This window comes from Chrysochloris asiatica, unplaced genomic scaffold (genome assembly GCF_000296735.1).
Source record: "Chrysochloris asiatica unplaced genomic scaffold, ChrAsi1.0 scaffold00037, whole genome shotgun sequence".
Lineage (NCBI taxonomy): Eukaryota > Metazoa > Chordata > Mammalia > Afrosoricida > Chrysochloridae > Chrysochloris > Chrysochloris asiatica.
The window spans coordinates 13,300,509-13,326,008 of record NW_006408555.1 but is presented as its reverse complement, the minus strand read 5'-3'; the positions used below and the strand labels follow the sequence as shown (position 1 = coordinate 13,326,008).

At 41.3% G+C, this 25,500-nt stretch overlaps 1 protein-coding gene across 1 annotated transcript in view; it reads right to left on the bottom strand.

Annotated features, from left to right (window-relative positions):
• Window positions 1-5,391: 5,391 nt before the first annotated feature.
• Window positions 5,392-25,500, bottom strand: part of LOC102842965 (non-histone chromosomal protein HMG-17-like) — a 52,540-nt gene continuing 32,431 nt past the window's right edge. Inside the window, exon 2 of the mRNA XM_006860306.1 lies at window positions 5,392-5,597. Coding sequence (XP_006860368.1) covers window positions 5,392-5,597 — 206 coding nt within the window. The remainder of the gene's footprint in view (window positions 5,598-25,500) is intronic.

Genomic DNA, 25,500 nt, shown 5'->3' with positions numbered 1-25,500 from the left:
TCACTCATAGCAACCCTGTATTAATAATTGGGTTATGTATTACTAGGTTCAATTATGTATTTAAAATGATGCACACTCAAAGTGCAGGATCTTGGATTTGAATCTCAGTATGTATGTCTGATTCTATAGCTTACTGGCCTAACTCTCGCAAAACTCCATTTTCCTTCCAACTCACAGAGAGACTGGAATATCATGTCTGTACTACTCACTTGTGTTTGTGTACCACATCAGTATCCAAGGTCAGGACCCATTTGCGGGATGGTGCCAGGAGGTGGGTGCAGGATGAGTCAAGGGGGAAAAGAGAATGGAGCTGAAGACACCTCAAGCAAACACCTGCTTACAAACCCACCTTGGACAGCACATGCTTGGCAGGGAACTTGGAATTTTTGGGTGTACCTGTGACTCCAAGTTCTTCCCTCTTTCTAACTTAGGAGGCCCTAAACATATCTGGGGGTGCTAAGCTGAATCTTCCCCTTGTGGTCACACAAATTCAAGTCTTGGCTTTCTCAGATTCTACTGATGTTTTTGCATTTCTACCAGAAGCAAGCACTGGGCACTAAAACAGTTTGGTGTGGCCTGTGGGTTAATGCACTGGACTGCAAAGTCAGTTTGAACTGCAAGGTCAGTGGTTCAAGCCACCAGCTGCTCCATGGAAATCCTATACAGGGTCACTATGGGTCAGAGTCAATTTGAAGACACTTAACAACAACAATAAACCATAACAAGGAGTCCTGGTGTGGCACTGTGGGATAAAGCACTGAACCACTAGGTTGGCAGTTCAAACTTACCAGCTGCTCCACGGAAACCCTATACAGGGTCGCTAACAGTCAGAGCCAACTCAAAGACACTTAACAAGAACAACGAACTATAACAAAAGGAGTCATGGGGAGGTCCTACCTTCCAAGTTTTTTTCTTGTTCCTTAGCATCATTCTAAGGAGTTCTAGAAGTGTAGTGGTTATGAATCGGGCTGCTAACCTCAAGATCAGGAGTTCAAAACTGACATCTGTTCTATGGGAGAAAGATGAGGCTTTCTGCTCCCATAAAGATTTATAGCCTCAGAAACTCCATGCAAGGTCACGATGAGTTGGTCTCCACAGTACATCACCACCAGCATCGTTCTCAGAGATGTGAGAAACAAGTTCTGTAAAGTCCATGTGCCCCTTGTTAAAATATTTTAGCCGTGTTATTAATGGGGATCATACCCTTGGCATTTCCATTTTCAGCTCATTTGTTTAATTTCACTGGACAGAAACTTCCATCCGTTGGAAGTATGTGTGTGTGCACGCACGCACGCACACACCCCCCCCCACACACACACGGACAGAAACTTCCATCCGTTGGAAGTATGTGTGTGTGCACGCACGCACGCACACACCCCCCCCCACACACACACACCCCAATAGTGTCAGTCAGGACCGTGAAGTAAGTGTGACCCTTTCACACATTTTCTTCTAGGAAGTCCACATAAAATCCCAAAATATGTCTGAGATCTAATTTCTAGAGAATTCCAGCAGGTAGGACCCCGACCCAGTTATTAAATGATTAAAGATGTTTATTACTTCATTTGTTGTTAGATGCTATTGAATCCGTTTCAACTCAGCAACCCCGGGGCCCAACAGAATGAAATGCTTTCAGGACTTTGCCATCCTCACAATTGTTAACTTTGCGCCCAATGTTGCTGTCACTGTGTCAGTTTGTCTCCTTGAGGGTCTGTCTGGGTTTTGATGACCCTCTGTTTTAACAAGCATAATGTTCTTCCTGGAGTCTTGGTGTGGTGCTTCAGGTTAATGAGCTGGACTGCAAGGTTAGTCTGAACCACAAGGTCTTCTGTTCAAACTCACCAGCTGCTCCTCAGAAACCCTGTACAGGGTCGCTACAAGTCAGAACTGACTCCCCGGCACATAACAACAACAACGCTCTTCTGTGTGTACTGGTCCCTCCTGATGACATGTCCAAAGTATGAGAGACTGAGTCTTGTCATTCTCACTTCTAAGGAGTATTCTGGTTGTATTTCTTCCAACACGTATTTATTGGTTCTTCTGGCAAGTCCATGGTGTATTTAATAGTCTTCACTGACTTCATAATTCAAATCAGTTCTCTGGTTTTCTTTATTTGCTCCATGTTGTTGTTGTTGTTGTTGTTGTTGTTAGGTGCCATGGAATTGCACCAATTCACAGCAACCCTATGTACAACAGATCCAAGCACCATCAGGTCCTGGGTCACCCACACAAGTGTGGTTTCTGTTTGAATCCGTTGTTTTCACTGCGTCAATCCTGATTATTAAAATCTTCCTCTTTTTCACTGACCCTCCACTTTACCAAGCATAATGCCTTTCTCCTGAGACTGCTCTTTCCTGACATGTCCCTAATATAAGACACAAAGGCTCACTGTCATTCCTTCCCAGGAGCAACCTGGCCATGCTTCTTCCAAAACAGTTAAATTTTTTTTTTCTGACATGGTATATTCCATACCGTTTACCATGCCTGTAACTCACATTTACCGATTCTTCTCCAGTCTACCTTATTCACTGTCAAACATTAACATGCAGAAGAAGCAACTGAAAATACCATGGCTTGGGTCAAGCACACCTTAGTCCTCAAATTGACATCTCTTGTACAGTCTGAAGAGGTCTTTTGCAGTAGAATTGCCTAATGCTTCATGTTGTTGTTAAGTACCATTGAGAGAGTTCTGACTAAGAGCAGCCTAGCGTAGGATTTCCAAGGAGCAGCTGGTTGGTTTGAGCCATCTACCCTGTGGTTAGCAGTCCAGAGCTTATCCTAATATCTATAATTATATTATTTTCTAAGTTTCACGAAAACTATTAAAATGTACAGCTTTTAAGAAACCACAGAAAAGCAGTACTGAAAGTGAAGATCACAAATTATAAATTGTTACGTCACCATACATATAAAATCAATTGGTGCTTATCAGCCATGGAAGCCGTTCTGACTCATAGCGGCCCTGTACAGAGTTCCCAAGGCTGTAAATCTTTACAGGAGCAGAAAGCCTCATATTTCTCCCACGGAACCACTGGTAGTTTCCAACTGCTGACCTTGAGGTTCACAGCCCGAGTCGTAACCACTACACTACCAGAGCTCCTTATGTAATCAATTAGGTCAAATATAATATTTAAATATTTTATAATACAACTAAATTCCCTCATTTGCATGTAAATTAGTCGCAGAACTCTAATGTGTTTTCAGGAAACCAGTGCTTCATGTGAATTTTTCAGAGAAGGATAGAGGAAGAGGTAGATAACTAGAGATCCAGGCAAATATAATCCCTGTCAGCTGTGGAAAACCCAGAGCCTGAAAGTCATACTCATCTTCTGATTTTAGGTTAGAAATGTCACACAGAGGAGGTCCATTACAGGGTATTTATCTGTTACAAACTGCAATGGTCCTAGGAAGGAGAAGAGACAGACTACTTCCAAATATTTAGTCACTGAAAACCTTATGAATAGCAGTGGACACTGTCGGTTAGCTATGGTACCAGAAGCTACTCAGGTTTCAACATAGCCTCCCTAGGGTGGAGCAGCTGCTGGATAGTCAGAGGACAGCTTTGGAGCACATCCCTAAATTTTATTGTGGATTCGTGAAGTGATTAGTGGGTACCCTCAGTTTTTGCTACACAACTTCCAGATTCACACAGGACTTGCCAATGCTGCTATGTAGCACTGAGTTGGTTCCAACCCATAGAGCCTCTATATGGGATTTCTGAAGGTCTAAATCTCTTGGGGAGCAGAAAACCTCATCTTTTTCTCCCTTGGAGAGACTGATGGGTTTGAATGGTTGACCATGCTGTTAACAATCCAATGTTGTAACCCACGACACCACGCTCTTATTCATACAACTAAGACAACAGCATCAAAAAATAGTAACAGTATGTGATCACTCATATCAAAACCAATATAAAAAAGAAAGTTTCAAGAATGTATCTAGTCCATTAATCGTTCTCTAAGAAATTGGTTCAGGCCCTTCCAGTTCTGTGTCATTTCTTGATCTTCAAGAAGCATAGCCTTTCTTGTAGAAAGTGTTATTTTACAGATACACACACACCTGTCTTTAATGTTCCAATGGAGAAACAAGGGATGCTTGTCAAGAAATCACATTGCATTTAAAATTAATACAACAAAAAATGGTAACACTTGGGCAGCACTGTAGAATTAGCACCGGACTACTAATTGCAACACTCACAGAAGCAGCAGCCAAGAAATCAAATGACGTATTACATTTGGCAAATCTGCTGCACAGGAACTTTTTAAAGTATTGAAGAGCAAAGATGTCAGCTTGAGAACTAAGGTGGGCCTGACCCAAGCCATGGTATTTTCAATAACCTCATATGCACGTGAAAGCTGGACAGTGAATAAGGAAGACCCAAGAAGAATTGAGGCTTTTGAGTTATGGTGTTGGAGGAGAATATTGAAAGTGCCATGGGTTGCCAAAAGAACCAACAGATCTGTGTTGGAAAAAGTGCAGCCAGTGTGTTCTTTGGAGGTCAGAATGGCCAGACTTCATCTCTCATACTTTGGGCATATTGTCAGGAGGGCCCAGCCTTTGGAGAAGAATTTCATGTATGGTAAAGTGGAGGGTGAGAGAAAAAGAGGAAGACCCCCAGAGAGATGGATTGGCAAAGTGGCAGCATCAATGGGCTCAAGCATGGCAACAACTGTGAGGTGGGCCCAGGACTGGGCATTGTTTCGTTCTGTTGTGCATACGGTTGCTGTGAGTCCATGGCACCTAACAACAACAACAACAACAACTAATTGCACGGTCAGCAGTTCAAAGCCACCAAGTGTCCCTTGGCGACCCTACATAGGGTCACTATGAGTTGCTTTCGACCCGGCGGCACTTAACAACCACAAACAACTAGGGTAGCAGTCACGAAGCACAAGGCTAACCGTTTGCTTTCTCCAAAGCAACTCATTCTCAATCACCATCTCAATATAGTTGTGATCAAACAGGCAACTGAAGTGAGTAACAAGTTGAGAATAACATGGAAAGGTCAAGTCAAAAGGAAGGTACCAGAGTCTTGACTTAGGTCTCCGGCCACGTGTGTCCTATTAAAATGCAAAACATCTCTTCTAACCCCTTTTTCCAAACACACTGGGGATTTTTATGGAGGGGTCCAAGTCTTCCTGCCACCACCACCCTACGCTAAAGACTTTGCGAGCTGGTGTACCGGAGCCATGCGGGAAATAGACGGGGAGAACGTAAAGAGATTGATTATACTCACAGTTCCCAGACAGATTTGTAGCACTCAACACGGAGCCACACCGAGCCAAGCATGGCCGTAGAGCAAGAGAGAAGGAGTGGGGAATGCGTCCATCGGAGAGAAGGAACGGGAACTGCGTGGGGTTAAAATACCTGCGCAGATCTAGGGTCGCCTAGTTAGGTTTTAAAGTTTTCACCTGAGGAGGAGGACTGAGTTCTGAAGGAATTAACCAGAGAGACGAAGTAGGGAAAAGCGAAGCGGAGAGTTTCCAACTGTATTTTCCTACGGGGTACAAGTAATGTTTTTCCCAGTGAACTAATGGGGGTCTGATAATAAGGCGATAGACAAGAGCCTGCTGCCAGCAGAGCCTTAAAGTTTGCACCTAGAATGTTAGAGTGAAAACAAAACAAAACAGAAAAAACAGCTGAAACTGTTTATGCATCCTGCAACCCTGAAGCTCATTATGTAAACTGAGTCTCGCTGGGGCTTGTCAGAAAACCAGCTGTTAGGGTTCTGAAGGGATGAACATATTTCCTCAATGATTTCAGCTTTATTCTTTTTCCAAATAATTTCTCAACCAACAAGCAAGAGTCACAAAGGAAATAAGAGCAAACCCCTTGTATAGAAAGGGCATTTTTGTTTTTAAATGCAGGGTCTGGAGATGGGGTATATTAAAAGATTTCTTTATTTTGCATTTAAGGGCTATTGCTTGTTGAACCCCCATAATTCCATAAGGAGCCCTGGTGTAGCACTGTAGGATAAGCACTGGATGGAAAGGTTGGTTTGAATTGCAAGGCTGGCAGTTCAAACCCACCAGCTGCTCCTTGGAAACCCATGGATGCTATGAGTGGGAAATGACTTGATGGCACTTAACAATAACAACCAACCACTACATTACAATGAACAAGAGTCGCAGCTTTCATGAATTCTTTCTCCTCCTTCTTGCTCTTTCTCTGCATTCCTCCTTGGACCTGTGGAGCTGATGATGGAGAACTGGAGAGAGATATGAACTGACAGTAACTTCTGACACCAGCGTCTTAGACCTAGTACCAATATTTGTTATTGTTTAGTGCCATCCAGTTGGTTTTGACTCATAAAGACCCTGTGTAGGATTTCCAAGGAACAGTTGATGAGCTTGAACCACCAACCTTGGCAGTTCAAACAACTTTGCAGTCTGACGTATTAGCCAATAGCACCACACCAGGAGTCCTAGTACCAATATAGGAGCTGATTTTTTTCAAACGACCAATTTTACATAGGAATCTCCAGGTGGCAGAAATGGTTAACATGTTCAGGTACTAGCCAAAAGGTTGGAGGTTTGAGTCTAACCAGAAGTAACTCAGAAGAAAGGCCTGGTGATCTGTTTCTGAAAAATCAACCATTCAACACTCCAAGGGGCACTGCTCTACTGTGACCCACTTGGGGTTGCTATGAGTCAGAAGCAACTAAAAGGAGATAGTTTCTTGTTTTTTATGCAACTTGATATAACTATACATATGAGGGGGCTTCCAAAATATTGTGGGAACATGGAATAAAAAAGAACAGAATTTTTCCAAAGACTTTTTGAAGACCCTTGTTTATCTATGTTCATATATTTCCATTCCTTTTGGCGTTATATTTAGGATACAGATAGACTGCATGTCCGTGTATTATCAAAATCTGCTACTCATTTATTATTTCTTTTTAGCCAATTTTTACATTTAAATAAAATTTTTGTTGATTTGAATAACAATTTTCATTTGAATAAAAAATTGGGGCAATTGCTTTTGTAAAAAATATATAACACTTGTTTATAAAAATAATCTGATTTCTTCAACCAAAGACAAAATAAAACAAGTAAATAAATAACTGACAGAGGGAATAAGAACAAAATGATGTATATTCATAAATTACAAGGGGAAAAAATAAAGTAAATAGAGGTGTAAAACTTCTTAATGAGCAGACCCCAATCCCACTGGTAACAGTTTTAAATTTAAGATCTGCATCAGCCATTTCATTTTTCTCCTGAATTTCAAAACGCCCCTGATTTCATCAGTTCTTTGGGTGGGTGGGGGGGGGAGCTCTATTTTTATACCTGTGATGAAAGCTATTTCACATCTCTAGGAAGTGGTAGTGCAGAAATAACAGGATCTCTCCACCCCAGATAATTTAAAATGGAAATCTGAATGGCAGTTCTGGGGGTGATAAAGAGCGGCCATATGCACAGATAAATTCTCTTGAGCCTGTGACAAAAATTTCAGAATCTTGCAAAGCACTGAACGTAGAATTTCTTCCGGCAAAGCCATGCGATAGTTTGACTCATTCTAAATTCATTGCAGATCAATTTAGAGGAGACCAGAAACAAATATGAATCTCTTGGATTCTGACAGTTCCTTTTCATTCCAGTGTGATGGCCATAGGCAAATGACTTCATCTTTCTAAAGACGAATGCTTAATTTATTTTAAGTCCATCCCCATAAAGAAGGTGCATTATAGGATGGAGCTCACCAGTGGCTTCTGAGGGCAACATTGTCTCTTCCAGAATCCTTGTCAACAGCAATTATCAGCGTCACAGTGCACTTCACCATAGAGGGTGACTGAGCGAGTGAATGACCTGAAAACTTCCTCAATGCGGCTGCTCCAAGGAGCAAGGAGCCCAAGTTGCCATTAGACATTCCTTTGGATTTCTTAGCTAAAGTAACTTGAGGTATAGACAACAATGGAGGTGTAGAAAGAGCAAACAGCAGCATTTCCTGGTCATCTGCTTCTGAAAAATCAGCCCTTGAGAGCCCTTTGGAGCAAAGACATACGCTGACATACAACGGGTCATAATGAGTGATACTAAGAATTGGATTCCTTGTAATAACCCACACCACTCTGAGAGTTCTTCCCTGGGCCCACACTATTCTGAGGTCCCCTTCCCTAGCTCCTGGCATTCTCCCACTTCCTCTCACCAGTCCAGTTAACTGGACCCCTATTCTGCCCCACGCTCACTTGACAAACATTCTTATTATACTCAATCTCCCAAGTGTATCCAACTCCCACATCATAATCCTATACTGGAATTCAAAAATCCATACTTCTTCCCCAAATTGTATTTGAATAGATCCCTGGTGGTGGTGGTTGTGTGCCACCAAATGGGTTTGGACTTATAGAAACCCAGTGTAGGGTTTCTGGAGCTATGAATCTTTACAGGAGCAGAAAGTCTCATCTTTCTCCCACGGAGAAACTGGTAGATTCAAACTGCTGACCTTGCAGTTAGCGGCTCAGCCTATAACCCACTGCGTTACCAGGGCTCCTAACTGGTTCAAACAGTTTGCACTTGGCGGTTAACAGAAAGGTTGGTAGTTTGAATCCACCAAGGTAGAAAAGACAATTTGCCCCCATGAAGATTTTAGCCTAGAAAGCCTAAAGGGCAGGTCTTTATCACACAGGGTCACTATGAGTCAAAATCAAATTGATGGCACACAGCAATAACAATGACAACACACTAACCTAAGGATTGGTGGTTCAAATCCGCCCAGCAGTACCACAGTTGTAACGTCCAGGCAGTCTGCTGCTAAGACTACAGCCAAGAAAACTCTATGGAGCAGTTCTACTGTGTAACACATGAGGTTGTTAGGAGTCAGAATAGACCCCGCGGCAACCAACAACAACAAATATATCCAAAGCTGCCAATTTGTTAACAATCCTTGAAACTGGGCTCCATATCTCATCTCTTCATTTTATCCCTAATATAGTATGTAGTGTAGTGATTATGAATCAGGCTGCTAATCTCATGGTCAGCAGTTCGAAACTACCAGCTGTTCCATGGGAGAAAGACAAGGCTTTCTGTACCCTTAAAGATTTACAGCCTCAGAAACCCTGTACAGGGTCACTATGAATTGAAACCAACTCCACAGCACATAACAACAATAACAAATAGTATGTAGAAGATGCCCTAGTGCTGCAGTAGTTAAGCACTTGATTTCTAACTAAAGGTGGTTTGAACCCACCAGCTGCTTGATGGGAAAAAGATGTGGCAGTCTGCGTCTGTAAAGATTACAACCTTGAAAACCCCATGGGACAATTCTACCCTGTTCTATCAGTTTGCTAAAAGTAGAAATCAACCTATAACAATTAGTTTAGTTTTGAGACAACTAAGGAAATCAATAAATAACATCAAGATAAACAGAGAAAAGACTGAAGTTGTCAAAGACTTCATTTTGCTCGCATCAATATCAACACTCATGGAAGCAGCAGTCAAGAAATCAAACGATGTATTGCATTAGGGCAATCAGCTGCATAAGTCCTCTTTAAAGTATTCAAGAGCAAAGATGTCAGTTTGAGGACTAAGGTGAGCCTGATCCAAGGCAAGTTATGTTCAGTAGCCTCCTATGTATGTGAAAGTTTGACAGTTCATCAGGAAGACTAGAAGAACTGATGCATCTGAGCGATCATGTTGGAGAATATGAAAAGTACCATGGACTGCCAAAGGAACAAGCCAATCTGTGTTAGAAGAAGAACAGTCAGAATAGTCCTTGGAAGCCAGGATGGCCAAACTTCGTGTCTCATACTTCAGACAAAATATCAGGAGGACCAGTCTCTGGAGAAGGATATCATGTTTGGTGAAGTGGAGGGTCAGAGAAAAAGAGGGAGATCCCCAACAAGATGGATTGGCATAGTGGTAGCAGCCATGGGTTCAAATGTAGGAACAATTGTGAGGTTAGTGCAGGACCGGGCAGTGTTTCGTTCCATTGTGTAGAGGGTTGCTGTGAGTTGGTACCAACTCGATGACACCTAACAACAACAACAACAATAAGGAGCCGTGGTGGTACAGTGGCTACGCACTCAACTGCTATCTGAAAGGTCAGTGGTTCGAACCTACCTGTCACTCCATGGGAGAAAAGAGTGGCTGTCTGCCTCAGTAAAAATTATAGCCTGGGAAACCTGATGGGGCAGTCTTATAGGCTTGCTATCTATGTGTTGGAATCAACTCGTTGGTGATGGGTTTGCTTTGGGGGTTTTACAATACGTATGTGTGTGAATGTCTAGTATAGTCTGTGACCATCACTGATAAACCGGTATTACATTGAATAAATACATTTAATGAAACCACTTTCTTCTCTCCCAAAGTCCAGGAAAACTCTGAAGTCCCTGCATAACTGGAAGTCTAGGACAGTCCACCAGTCATCCAACGATCATGCCGTGAACCAGCCGGATGGGATTTGGGATAAAAGGGAAGCTTTGGGGCAAAGCTTTTCTGATTACTTCTTGATGCAGTATATGGGAAGGGGAAGGAAGGGCTACAACTCGAAATGACATCTCTCTGACCTTAGACTCTTAAGGGAACAAAGTGTGAACAAGTGAATGAAACCTAACTCTTTTCAAGACCCCATTGTGGAGTTCTGCCATTCACACCTGAAATCGCTTTGGCCCACTAGAACTGAACTCTTCTGTACCCAGTTTCTCATTGGGTTTTGCCTTCTGGGTTTGGAAGCTCAAGAAGGCTCCACATCAGAAGTGCCCAGCTCCCTGTAGAGTACAGCTAGAGAGGAAGAAGCAAAGCATCAGGCAGAGGATAAAAAGGGGAAATTCGAAAGAGTTGATTTTGGTGGTGGCTACACAGGGGATCTTACTCCCATAAACTTGATAGATGCAGACAGAGACCGGGAGCTCATAGAGCTGGGCTCAAAGTTGCATGACGATACCAGTACTTTCTTCTCGGACTTTAATAATGGTGGCAGGCAAACATCCAGAAGAAACCACACTTTCACAAACACATGTGCTGCCTCGGTTGTTTCTGGCCTGACAACTCTACAGTACACCAAAGATCAGCACTTGGGCATAAAGTTCACCCCTAGGACACCCCACATCCCTTCATGTGCATGTTGTACATAGAGGTCCAATAATGTTGTTGTTAAGTGCTGTCAAGTCTATTCTGACTCATAATGACTATACAGCATTTTCAAGCAGTAGCTGGTGGGTTTGAACTGCTGACCTTGCAGTTAGTACTTCAGTGTTTATTGTATGGCACCATACCAGGACTCCATAAGTCCAAGTACAACACTTAGCAAATAGACCCAAACGTCCAAACCCTGCCACATAGTTGTTTCTAGCTCATAGAGAATGGGAACAGAATTCTGTATCTTTCTTTTGAGGAGCAGCTGGTGGGTTTGAACTGCGGACCTTATGGTTAGCAGTCCAGTGTGTATCCTACATTGCTATGAGGACTTCTTAGAAAAGGAAAACTTTCAGATCCCCAGACTCTGATTTCAGATCAGCACCACAGGTGAATTCTTAGAAGGCATGGGTTGAGAGGACACTCTTCCTCCACTTCACCCCTTCTTTAGTTCGGTTATTTCGCGCAAAGGGCCTGGTTGCTTCTGGTTCTTTCTTACATATCCATCTAGTTATCGTGAAAACTGGGAACTGAATCAGTGTTAGAACTCCTTCAAATGTATTAGGAGCTCTTCTTGAGAATTCGGTTTCCAAATAGCAGACTGCTGGACTGTTGTTCCTCCAAATTAAATTCCCCCCCTTGAGACTCTTATGTTTGGCCTCCAATTACCTGCTCATGAGACTATGTCTTGGAAACAACCATAAATGATGCTACGCATTTCACCGAACCTTGAAGTTACTCTCAGGTAGTTTACAACAAAAACCAAATTCATCTCTTTATTGATATACACTTCTGTAAGCTCACATAAAGAGCTCTGGTAGTGAAGTGGGTTGTGAGTTGGACTGCTAATCACAGGTTGGCAGTTTGAATCTACCAGTCACTCTGCAGGAGAAAGATGGAGCTTTCTACTCCTGAAAGATTTGCAGCCTCAGTAACCCTATACAAGGTCTCTATGAGTCGGTGCCGACCCTACAGCACATAACCACTAATCAAGCTCTTGTATATAAAACACATTCCTGCCCACACATTAAAACTATAAAAGTAGAAGTAGATCAAAATATTAGAGAATGAGATGGGAATAAGTATACAGAAAATTCTACTTTAATATAATTATTCTGATTGATCATTAAAATAAATTGCTTTTGGGTGGCCTCTCAAATATTTATTATTTAATTATGGTAAGCATGCCTGCTGTTTGGAAGGAGACAGATATTTTCCGATACTACATTTTAAGATCCATTTCCCATGGAAGTCCTACAATTACCCATCTTATTGGACAAGCCATTAGAGGATGTGGTTAAGGAAAGTCAACAAAAGGAGTCTGGTGAGAGCTAAACTCTCAATTTAGGGTCGATGGAGACTTCATCATATCATAATGATAATGTTCCTAGTTCACCAAGTGTATTCCAATTTTCCAACCACACATGTGCAGTGCTGAATATAAAACAGTATTTCAGATGAGAAAGTTGAAGTCTGAGTACCTAAAAAAGTTACAAAAGAACAAGTGTAGCCAGAGGGTTTTGTGATTGTAGTTTTACTTCTCAGCATGGAACCCATGTAGAATGTCCTTATTTGCCTTAAGGAGTCATGAATGATTAAAAACTTGGATATATGTATGTGTATATGATATATATATATATATACATCAATTACAAAATACAGAAAGGAGAAATGTTGGCTAATCATTACTTTGCCATCAGTGATATAAAATGTAACAAGTTCTTTACTTTCACTCTCATCAGTTTCACAGCAGGGAAATTTCAAAAACTGTTACAACACATGTATAAACATTGCTTCTTGTTAGGCTACTTGTTAACCCCTAGAAATCTAAACAAGACTGTACAGGGATGTCTAATGAAAAGAAGAGCACATTTCACCAGGGCATATCGGTGATACATTAGTCTAGATCTTTGTAGGATTGCTACCTGCTAAGCCGCGTCCTGGTGCCGCGCTGTGGGTTAATGTACCAGACTGCAAAACTGTTTGAACTGCAAGGTGAGTGGTTCAAGCTCACCAGGTGCTCCTTGGAAACCCTATCCAGGGTCGTAATGGGTCAGAATTGACTCGATGGCAGTTCACAAGAACAACAAGCAATGTTCAAGGAGTCCTGGTGGCCCAGTGGTTGAGCACTTGGGTGCTAACCAAAAGGTTGGTGGTTAAAACTCACCAAGTGATTCAGCAGGAGAAAAGACTTGGACATTTGCTCCCATAGACTGTCGTTGTTGTGTGCTGTGGAATTGGTACTGACCCATAGGGACCCTGTGTAAATTTCTGAGGCTGTAAATCTTCAAAGAAGCAGACAGTCTCATCTTTGTCCTAAGAAGCGGCTGATGGGCTTGAAACACTGACCTTGTTGTTAGCAGTCCAGTGCTTATCCTACAGAGCCACTAGGGCTTATACAGATTACAGCCTGAAAAGCCCAGTGGGACGTTTTGTCTCTGTCACATGCACAAACCAAGAGGCAAAATGGGCTGGACAGCAGCTAACAACAAAAAGTTTTCTTCTACTTTCAATGAAATTCCATTTCTAAAGAGAACCTATTTAATTACAACACAGATTCTGTTTAAGCTCTTTAAAGGTTTCTTATTATATAAGCAAAATACAATTATAGATAACTATGCTCTTGACTCTCAGATATACCTAATTATAACATTATAAAAAGCTGAAATCTTTCAATAATGAAAGTTGAGGCTTGAATTTTTTCTTCAGTTCCCCCAGCTTGAGAAATGCTGAGCATGTTCTTCCTTTTTGGTTTTCTGATTCCAGATCTTTGCACATTTTGTTGTAATATTTGGCTTTATCTTCTCCAGCTGATCTTCGAAATTTTCTGTTCAGCTTTTGTACCTCATTTCTTCCATTTGCTTTAGCATCTCTATGCTGGAGAGCAAGTTTCAGTGTCTCTTCTGACATCTATTTTGACCTTCTTTCTTGTCTTCTTAATGACTTTTTGCTTTCTTCTTGTGTGATGCACTTGATGTCATTAACAACCTGTGATGTGCAGATGATACAACCTTGCTTTCTGAAAGTGAAGAGGACTTAAAACATTTACTGATGAAGATCAAAGAGCACAGCCTTCAGTATGGATTGCATCTCAATGTAAAGAAAATAAAAATCCTCACCACTGGAGCAATAAACAACTTTCTTATCCATGGAGAAAAGACTGAAGTTGTCAAGGACGTCATTCTTCTTGGATCAACTATCAACACTCACAGAAGCAGCAGTCAAGAAATCAAATGACGTATTGCATTAGGCAAATCTCTGCACAAGACCTTTTAAAAGTGTTGAAGAGCAAAGATGTCAGCTTGAGGACTAAGATGCACCTGACCCAAGTCGTGGTATTTTCAATAACCTCATATGCATATGAAAGCTGGACAGTGAATAAGGAAGACTGTAGAAAAACTGATGCTTTTGAGTTATGGTGTTGGAGGAGAATGTTGAAAGGGCCATGGACTGCCAAAAGAACCAATAGATACATTTTGGCAGAAGTGCAGCCAGAGTGCTCCTTGGAGGCCAGGATGGCCACATTTCATCTTTCATATTTCAGACATATTGTCAGGAAGGACCAGTTGTGGGAGAAGGATATCATGTTTGGTAAGGTGGAGGGTCAGAGAAAAAGAGGAAGACCCCCAGCGAGATGGATTGGCCAGGTGGCAGCATCGATGGACTCAAGCGTAGCAATGGTAGTGAGGTTGGCCCAGGATCGGGCGGTGTTTCATTCTGCTGTGCATAAGGTTGCAATGAGTCGGTACTGACTTGATGGCACCTAACAACAACAACAAAAAGTTGAAAGGGATTAAAAACAACAACAACATCATGAAAGGGATTATAAAACAATAACTACGTGCTATACATCTGGAATCCGGAAAGCTGTACTATTTGGAAGTTAAGTAAGCATCAGCATATTAGAGAATGAACATTTTTCAATAGTCCTTGTTTCTAACTGGCATCTTGCTATATATGAGAAAGCAAAGTTTATGGACAAATAAGTAAATCTTTATACAAAATCTAGCTCAGTATCTTAGTATTATATTTAATTTTTTCTTCAAAGATAATATTTTGTATTATTGTCTTTTTTGTTTTCCCTTCTGAGATAAAATTAGCTGGGAATTTGGTGCTGTTTCTAAGGTTTGGAGTTTTATTCTTGTTGATTCTTTGTACACAGTGCTGCGGTTGTGGATCTGTACCACACACAGGAAATCATATACACACAGAACAAGCTGGCAGATATGTAGACATTGGAAACTTAAGTAAGCACAAGTGAACACTTAATCATCATTGAAAAAGTCTCCAGCAAGGTATCAAAAGACTAGAAGGACACCCACTGGCATCTTTTTATGTGGGTCTCTGCAAGCAAATAGAAAGTCAACCACATTGATGACATAGACAAAACTCTTCAGATGTAAAAAGAAACGCGTACGTTTAGTCTTTCTAATGTTAGTGTTCACATGAGTATGAAAACATTAACCAACATTTATGGGCTTTGGAAAGCATTGCAGCTGCTTTGCAGGATTGCATTGTGGTGCAGTGGGGTGAGCTGGGAACAAGGCTGTTTCCGGAATCAGGGGCCATACAGAAAACTCTGGTCACTTAAGTTCAAAAACATTTCTTCTCTCTTACCTCCTGTGAGTAAAAAATCTACGGTTACTTATTCTTTGCTTCACTATACCTCCATTTGCTAGAACTCTGAAGTCCTTGGGACATTTTTATGGAGTCTTAATGACGCCTTAAGGAGCCCTGGTGGCAAATGGAAAAGTGAAACGTCAGCGGTTTGAAGACGCCAGCAACTCTGTGGCCATATGCTTCTGTAAACTTTATAGCCTTGGGAACCCTAGGGAGAAGTCCTATTCTATTTTATATAGTTGCTATGAGTCAGAATCAACTCACTGGCACACAATAATAATAGCAATAAAACAATAATGATGTGTTGACTATGTTGTTGGTTTTGGTAGGTGCCATGGAGTTAGTTGGTTCTGATGCATAGCAATACGATGCACAACAGAACAAAATGCTGTCTGGTCACATGTCACCCTCACAATCTTTCCGATGTTTGGGCCCCTTGTTACAGCCACTGTGCCAATCCATCTCCTTGAGGGACTTCCTCTGTTTTGCTGACCCTCTATTTTAACGAGCATGATGCTCTTCTCCAGGGACTGGTCCTTGCTGGTGATATGTCCAAAGTACATGAGATAAAGTCGCATCACCCTTACCTCTGAGGAGTATTCCACCTGTCCTTCTTCCAGGAAACAGTGTTTGTTCTTTCAGCTGTTGCTGTTCAGTGCTGTCCATGATGTATTCAGTATTGTTGGTCAACACCATAATCCAAATAGATCAATTCATTTCTGATCTCCCTTATTTATTGTTTAGCCTCCACATTCATATGAGGCTATTGAAAACACCAAGGCTTGGCTCAGGTGTAGCTTAGTTCTCAAAGTGACATGTTGGCTCTTTAACATTTGAAAGAGATTTTTCCACACTAGATTTGCCCAATGCAATCTGTCCATGACTACTGTTCCCATGGCTGTTGGCTGCGGATTCCACTAAAATGTAATCTTTGACATTTTCAAATTTTCTCCCCTTATCATGAGGTAGTTTACTGGTCCAGCTATGAGGAGTTTTTCTTCTTTACACTTAGGTGCAATCCATACTGACGAATATAGTTTTTTATCTTCATCAGTAAAAATTCTAAGTCCTATTTGATTTCATCAGACAAGGTGTGTCATCTGCATTTTAACATTATTAAAATCTGAAAGGGATAAGAAAGCTTTAACACATTCTCTATCTTTGCGTACAAAATATCCAAAGCTATTCAAAGCTAGAACAAAAAGTATCTTCTCAGTTAACCGGGGAGGAGCATTGCTTTTGTTATGTATTATTCTACCATTGTTGGCTTTGGTAAGACATCTGCAAATGGTGAATAAACATTCATGAAGACATCATAAATTGGAGTAGGTTCAAATTTGTTGTCTATTATTTTCTGTTTGACTCTCAATGGATCATAGTATAAACTGCATCATTAAAACATTATGAAATCAATTCCATCCACTTTCATGTAGATTCTGACAATACAGTGGATTTTCATGGGCCATACATAACACATGAATAATGTGTACTTTTCTGTGCATCTTGGGCCATTGTCTTCCTCAGTTGTCTGTCCCATATCAAAGACCCTGTTGCTATCAACTCCTTTGTGCAAACTAAACAAATTATTTTCATTTATATACACTTGAAGAAGAGCACCATTTTGCCCCTATCCTCACTTTCTATCCATCATCTTATTTGATCTTCTAAAACAAAATGATGAGGAAACACCTGAATTATTCTCAGTGCAAAGACAAGAACACTGAGCTTTAGGGATGTTCCATAATTTGTTCATGGTTTGGCATGAACCACAAAGAAACTAACCTAATCTATGAGCTTCTAAACTCCATGTTCCTAAACCATGCAATTTTAGCTTCTGTTGTTGTTAAGTGCCATCATGTCTGTTCTGATCCATAGCAACCCTGTGTAGAGTTTCCAAGGAGCATCTGGTGGACTTGAACTGCTGACCTTGCAGTTCAAACCGACTTTGCAGTCCAGCGCATTAACCCACAGTGCCACAACAGAACTCTCAGCTTCCATTGGGTCTTCTTTATTCTAGTATATGGGCAGAGTAGTACTGAATCCACAGAACTAATAGACAGGACTTGAAGGATATACTGAGAGCGGCATTTCCCAACTAAGTTTTATGGACTTTTGCTTGAGAAATTCTACACTGGATCATAAGCTTTGCTGTTGTTGTTGTTATTGTTATTAAGTGCAGTTGAGGCGTTCAGACTCATAGTGATCCTGTATAGGGTTTTCAAGGAGCAGCTGGTGAGCTTGAACCACTGGCTTTGTAGTTCAAACTGACTTTGCAGTGCAGTGCATTAACCCATAGCAGGGCCATAGGTTTTTCACTGCTCTATTCACAAAACCCAAGTGAGCTTGGTAGGTTATCAATTCATGTTTCCTGAATGTATGGATGCATCTCTAACATCTTATTCAGGAACCCCGCCCGATTAGATCTCCACTATACCCTCATTTCCATTTTTATCAATTGTATATCACTATCGGCTCTCCTTGGGGACTTGTTGCAAGGTTACTTTACTAGGCCAATTCCTTACATTTTCCGGGTTCTCAGGAGCTGAATGAAGATATCTTTACGTTAAGCTTGAGTACAGGCAGAAGAGAGATTATCAGAAGCTGCCAAGCGTGAGAACCCAAGCTCTTTTGTATGGGTTGACTACTTGGTTCCCCGGTGACTAATCAGCAACACTGTCGTAAAGACGCTGGCTACAATTTATAGTCATGATTTTACTTCATTATGTGTTTTCCCTTAAGACCATCCGTGTGTGGAAAGCATAATTAGTGAAGATCAAGAAATCAAATTATTTATTCAAGACTAGACATTGAAACTGTGACAAAGCTATGGCAGTAATCTGGCATGGGATTATGGCACTGTTAGATAAGCACTGGACTGCTAATCATAAAGTTGGCGGCTCAAACCTACCAGCATTTAACAACAATAATAGTCTGTCCAATTTCATGGAATTTAGGGTTCCTGATGCAAAGAAAAATCTGTTTAACAGTAGTTTCCTAAAAATAAAAACAACTTGAAGAAATGATACTATTCAAGTCTTTGATATCTCCCACTACATTTTTTCTAAGGAAATCACAAAAACATTTAGTTGTTTCTTTCCAACAAACTGAGTTTCCTTCTTCTGCAATCCTAACCTATCATCATGAACGTGAGGGATTATTGAGGAAGGTGGGAATGAGCTCTTATCTCTCAGCAGAAAGGCAAGGAAGAAAATATTTATGTAAAGAAAGCAGGGAATTAACTTAAATTAGATTACTTTTATACAATAGTAAGTGTGGTGCTTGAGATGAAGTAAATGCACCATAGAGGTTGGGTATAATCATCTGTGTTATTTTTGTTACAATAACACGTTCATCATTTAACTAGTGATGTACAGCCAGTGCACACATTGAATAGCTTCAAAGAGCTTAACTTGTAAATTTGGCCAAGCACACGTGTACACACAGAGATGTACTCGCCCTGAGGGCCCAGGTCGGCACTTCCCAGCGGTACAATTATGGAAATATTATTGGAAAGATTTTGACCGTCAGTTTCCCATTAAAGTTGGGGACTAGGGAATGGGGACATAAAATCCAATGAATGCCATACCTCCATAAGTGGCACATGAATACGGACTCACAGACGCTCCTACGTAATGGGAGCTGGGTAATAAGGCTGCTTTCTCTGCTGGGATAGCTCATCTTTAAGTCCAAGTGCTGAGCTCAACTAGAAAGTAGGTCAACGCCACCTCACATGAAGGCAGAACCAGCTGGAACCATTCTGTTCACTCTCTGGACCTCTGTCTACAGAGTGAGCTAAGGTCACAACCTTATGTTGTGTCTACAGAGTGAGCTAAGGTCACTTCCAGATGTTGTGGTTGGTAAAGAGACGGTCAGCAGAAAAGTGAGGGAAACCCTCAATGAAAAACAGACTTCATTAACAGACGCCAACATACCAATGATAACGAACCCAGGTAGGGCTGGACACCGTTTCCTCCCTTTCTACACAAGTCGTCTTAAGTCAAAGCTAGTTTGAGAGCATCTAATAACAGCTCTGCTCCTGTAGCATAGTGGTTACGAATCAGGCTGCTATCCTCAGGGTCAGCAGTTTGAAACTACCAGCCTCTCTGCAGGAGAAAGATGAGGCTTTCTGCTCCCTTAAAGATTTACAGTCTTGGAAACCCTGTACAGGGTCACTATGAGTCGGAACCGACTCCATGGCACATAACAACAACAGCTCAGGTAGCGTTTTGAAACTACCAGAGGAGGCATTCTGCTCCCGTAAAGATGTACAGCCTCGGAAACTCTGTGCAGGGTCACTATCAGTCGGAACTGACTCCATAGTACTTAACAAATCAACAACAAAAAAACAATGACAAGAACCAATATCCAAACTACTGTAATACTCTTCCCCCAGGCTGTGCAAGGTTACTGCCAATGACTTCTTAAGAATTGATGCTATGCATAGCATGTAGAGTCTCAGTCAAAACAAGAGCTATTGATATTGTTAAGTGCCTTCAAGTTGGTTCTGACTCCAGGTGACCCTTATAGGCTTTCTGAAGCTGTAAATCTTTATGGAAGCAGAAGTCTCAGCTTTCTCCTGTGGAGCAGCTGGTAGGCTCAAACTGCTGACCTTGTGATTTGCAGCCACAGCACTCACTAAAAAGAACTATTGTTGTTGTTGTTGTTGTTAACTGCTGTGGAGTCGGTTCCAACTCACAGCAACCCCTGGATAGGGTTTCCCAGACTGTACATCTTCACTGGAAGAGAAGTCTCATCTTTCTCCCACAGAGCAGCTGGTGGACTGGACCCACTGACATGGTGGTTCAGAGTCCAGTGATTATCCTACAGAGCCATAGCACTTCCAAAAAGAATTATATTGTTGTTGTCGTTAAGTGCCATTGAGTCGGTTCCGACCCATACCGAGGACCCTGTACAGTATTTCTGAGGAGCAGCTGGTGAGCTTGAACCACTGGCCTTGCAGTTCAAACCGACTTTGCAGGCCAGCGCATTAAACAACAACACCACACCAGGACTCCAAAAAGAACTGGGGTGGTGGCTATGTGCCATGAAGTCAGTTCTGACTCATAGCGACCCTGTATACGGTTTCCGAGGCTGTAATTCTTTACAGGAGCAGAAAGCTGTATCTTTCTCCTGCAGAACAGCTGGTAGTTTCAAACTGCTGACCTTGAGGTTCACAGCCCAATTCATAACCACTACACTACCATTAAAGCTCTGAAAAATATTCCTGAGTCCATGTTTGAGTATGACCTCTTTCTATTAGTTACATAGATTATGTTACATCATATTATTGTTTGATGATTTTTATTAGAAATTTACTAGATTGGTTCTATGCTAACTTCAAAATATAAAATAACAAGGTAAGAATTATATTAACAGCACTTAGTATTGTATGAAGGAGCTCTGGTAGTCTAGTGGTTACAAATTGGGCTGTGAACCTCAAGGTCAGCAGTTCGAAACTACCAGCTGTTCCGTGGAAGAAATATGAGGCTTTCTGCTCTGCTAAAGATTTACAGCCTCGGAAACCCTGTACAGGGTTGCTATGAGTCGGAACCGACTCCACGGCACATAGCCACCACCCACAATATTGTATGAGTGTCTTGGTATGGCACTGTAAGTACTGGACTGCTAACCACAAGGTTGGCAGTTCAAACTTACCAGTCGTTCCTTGGAAACAGGGTCGCTGTGAGTCACAGTCCTGGTGTGACACTGTAGGGAGATGCGCGGGACTGTGAAGTCAGTTTGAACCACAAGGTTGCTGGTTCAAGCTCACCAGCTGCTTCATGGAAACCGTATACAGGGTTGCTATGGGTCGGAACCAACTCACACAGCACTTAACCACAACTACAACATGAGTCCGAACCAACTGCAATCACACTTAGCAACAATATGATATTAATAGCAACTCATACAAGTATCCTATTAAATGTAATGAATATAAGAATGACATTAATTATAATAAGCAGATTTCATCTGAACTGTGCTACTTTCGTTGTATTCAGAAAACAAAAAAAATATAGAAATGATTTTATTAGTTTGTATCAATTAGCTAAGAATCAAAGAGAAACAGGAAAGAACAGAGAATAATGTTCCCAGCATATTTAAATGGAACAAGGATTTCTCTGAAGTTCAGTTAGCTACTAGACTGATACAGTAAAGGTGACATCCTGATTGTCGGTGTTAAGAGCCACTGAGTTGTATCTGACTCATAGTGACCCTGTAAAGGGTTTCTGAGAAGCAGCTGGTAAGTTTGAGTCACCCAGTTTGTAGTTCAAACCAAGCTTATGGCCTAGTATTTATCCTACAGCTCCACACCAGTTCTCCTGATAGACCAATGTCACGAATACTAATCAAAACCTGAAACAAGTTATGTCAAATCAATTCTGACTCGTGGCCACTTTCAGAAGTATATTGCCAGACCTTTCTTCTGAGGTGCTTCTGAGTAGATTTGAAGGACTGAATTCTCAGTTAGGAGCCAATGCTTACCATTTTGAGCCACCCAGGAGTCCTGAATATAAGTCAGCTTTCAATGATAACAACTACAGCAGTGTGCACTCAAGATGAAAATCAGCAGTTGGTAAGAAACCGTTTTAAAAATGACCTTGAACTAAAAAAGAATCTGTGCAGAAACGGGGGAATTAGCTGTCTAATTAATAGCTTGAGAGACTATTTTTTCTTTAACAATACTCCTTAGATCTTCCAGAGTTAAGTTGGCATAATCACAGAGGAATGTGGCAAATGTTTCTTTCCAGATTTGCTCTGCGGGCTTTGTAACCGCTGAAATCTTTTTAAAGGATCTAACCAAGCATGGCTGGATGGGGGTGGGGGAAGGGGTAGAGAATCAAAAAAGCTAAAATCACATTATACAGCAGGGTTCATTTGAATGATCAATTTCTAAAATGTTACTGAAGAAAAGAAAGAAAAAAATTATTTGGTACACAGAATCTATCTCCAAAATCCTTTGGGAAGGGACACATTGATTTTGGTCACATAATCTAGGCAATAGAATTACTGCAAAATCGTAGAAGCATTTTATGAAATAATGGCTGAAAACTGAGTAATGCAAAAGTTGCTAGGCAATTTCCAGACATCCATATTATTTGCATATTTAGAGCAGGCTACCTCCTGAAATCTATTTTACAGACACACTAGGATGAATGCACGAAGAAAATAATACTAAGAGTTACAACTGATGTTGATGCTTTCATTTCTATCGCGTTTAATACATGCAAATCTCTTCTTCTACACTGCAACACTTTCCCACATTGCTTTTCAGTTACCCTGCTCCCTCCACCACTGACCTGCCTGATCCAAGTGACTAAGAGGTACTGGGGCCATTTACAGACAGAGGCATATTTGGAGGGTTCCCAGTTTAGGAAATAGAATACCTAAGATTTAGAATGCTATGCTTGAAGTCATGGTCAATCTTCAAAAATTAGGTTTCTTGGGATGATAAAAAAAAGTTTGTCTCTTACAGGGAGAATGTCCCAGAAAGGCAAAAAGGGTCAGATAGAAGATGAAGGTGAGATCCAAGAAAACTCCCAATGTTAGGGACAAAATTAGTGTCACGATGTTAGGGACAAAAGAGGCTTCTTTAAAAGTTCAGGGCGGTATATGAGGACGTCAGAAGATGAATATATGCCTCTGAATTATGGTGTTGGTGAAGAATACAGAATAAACCATGGACTGCCTGAAGAATGAACGAATCTGTCTAGGAAGAAGTATAGTCGGAATGATCCTTAGAAGGAAAAATGGTGGGACTTTGCCTCGTACTTTGCATGTGTGATCAGGAGGGACCCCTTCCTGGAGAAGGAGGGGCTCAGTGAGAAAGAGGCAATCCCTAGAGAAGACAGGTTTCCATGGCAACTGCAACTATGGGTTCAAACATTGCAACAACTGTGAGGATGAGGCAGGACCAGGCAGTATCCAGGGTGAACACAAGTCAGAGCTGACTCAATGCCACCTAATAACAACACAACTACAGGGTAGGTTTCTTATTGCTGCAACAAGTTTTCACAATTTTGAAGGCTTAGGGAAAAACAGGTGTATTATCTAAATTCAAGTGTCATTGGGGCCATGTTTCTTCTGAAGACTCTATAGGAGAATCCATCACCAGCCTTTTCCCACTTGCAGACGCTGTGCTTAAGCCTCGTCTTCTTGTCCATTTCTCCAACTTCAAAGCCAACAATTGCATCATCCTCACCCTTGGCTTCATGACATCTCCTTCCCTCCTTGTAACTCTCCATCACCCCTATCTCCCTTACAAGAACTCCATAAATACACTGTTGCTGATATTGTTTGGTGTCGTCGAGTCAGCTCCAACCCATACAGAATCTAGGTACCACAGGACAATGTACCCAGGTACTACCCAGTCTTTGCCATCCTAACAACTGCTGCTATGCTAGAGCCCACTGCTGCTGCCTGTGTGCCAATCTGTCTCATTGGGGGTCTCTCTCTCCTTCACTGACCCTCCACTTTACCAAGCATGATGTCCTTAGCCAGGAACAGATCCCTCCTGATAACATGTCTTAAGTATGAGAGACAAAGCCTGGCCATCTTTGCTTCTAAGGAGTATTCTGGCTGTATTTCTTCCAGCACAGATTTGTTAGTTTTGCTAGCAGTCAATGAAAGTGTTTACAAGTCGGGCTGCTAACCTCAAGGTCAGCAGTTCGAAACTCTTAGCCATTCCACAGGAGAAAGATGAGGTTTTCTGCTCCCATAAAGATATACCGCGTCGGAAACTCTATGCAAGGTCGCTATGAGTTGGAACAAACTCCACAACACCTAACCACCATAGCAGTCCATGAGACTTTTAATATTCTTCTCCAACACTATAAAGTGCATCAGTTCTTCTAAGGTCTTCCTTATTCATTGCCCAACTTTCACATGCATACGTAAATATCATGTTTTGGATCAGGTACACTTTAGTCCTCAAACTGACATCTTTGCTCTTCAGCACTTTAAAGAGGTCTTGTGCAGCGGATTTCACTAATGCAATGCATCATTTTATTTCTTGACTGCTGCTTCCATGTGTTGGTGGTGGATCCAAGCAAAATGAAGTCTTTTGACAACTTCAATCTTTTCTCCATTTACCATGATGTTACTTATTGTTCCAGTGGTATGCATTTTGGTTTTTTCACATTGACGAACAACCCATACCGAAAGTTGTGGTCTTTGATCATCATCTGGAAGAATTGTTAAGTCCTCTTGGCTTTCAACAAGCAAGGTTGTATCATTTGCATATCACAGGATAGTAATGAGTCTTCCTCCAATCCCGGTGCCGCATTCTTCTTCATAGAATCCAGCTTCTTGGATTATTTTCTTAGCACATAGATTGAATAAGTATGGTGAAACCTTGGTACACACCTTTCCTGATTTTAAACCATTCAGTGTTCCCTTGTTCTGTTCAAATGACTACCTTTAGGTCTATGTACAGGTTCCTAATAAGCACAATTATATATTATGAAATATTCACTCTTCACAATGTTGCCCATAGCTTGTCATGATCCACACAATTGGAAGCTTTTGCATAGTTAATAAATTGCAGGTAAACATTTTTCTGGTATACTCTGTTTTAGCAAAGATCCATCTAATGTCAGCAATGATATCCCTCATTCCACATCCTCGTCTGAATATGACTTAAACCTTTTGCAGCTCCCTGTCAATGTACTAATGCAGCCATTTGTGAATTAGCTTTAGTAAAATTTTACTTACATGTGATATTATTCTCAGATGATTTTCACATTCAGTTGGGTCACCTCTATTTGGAATGGGCACAAATATGGATCTCTTCCAATCAGTTGGCCAG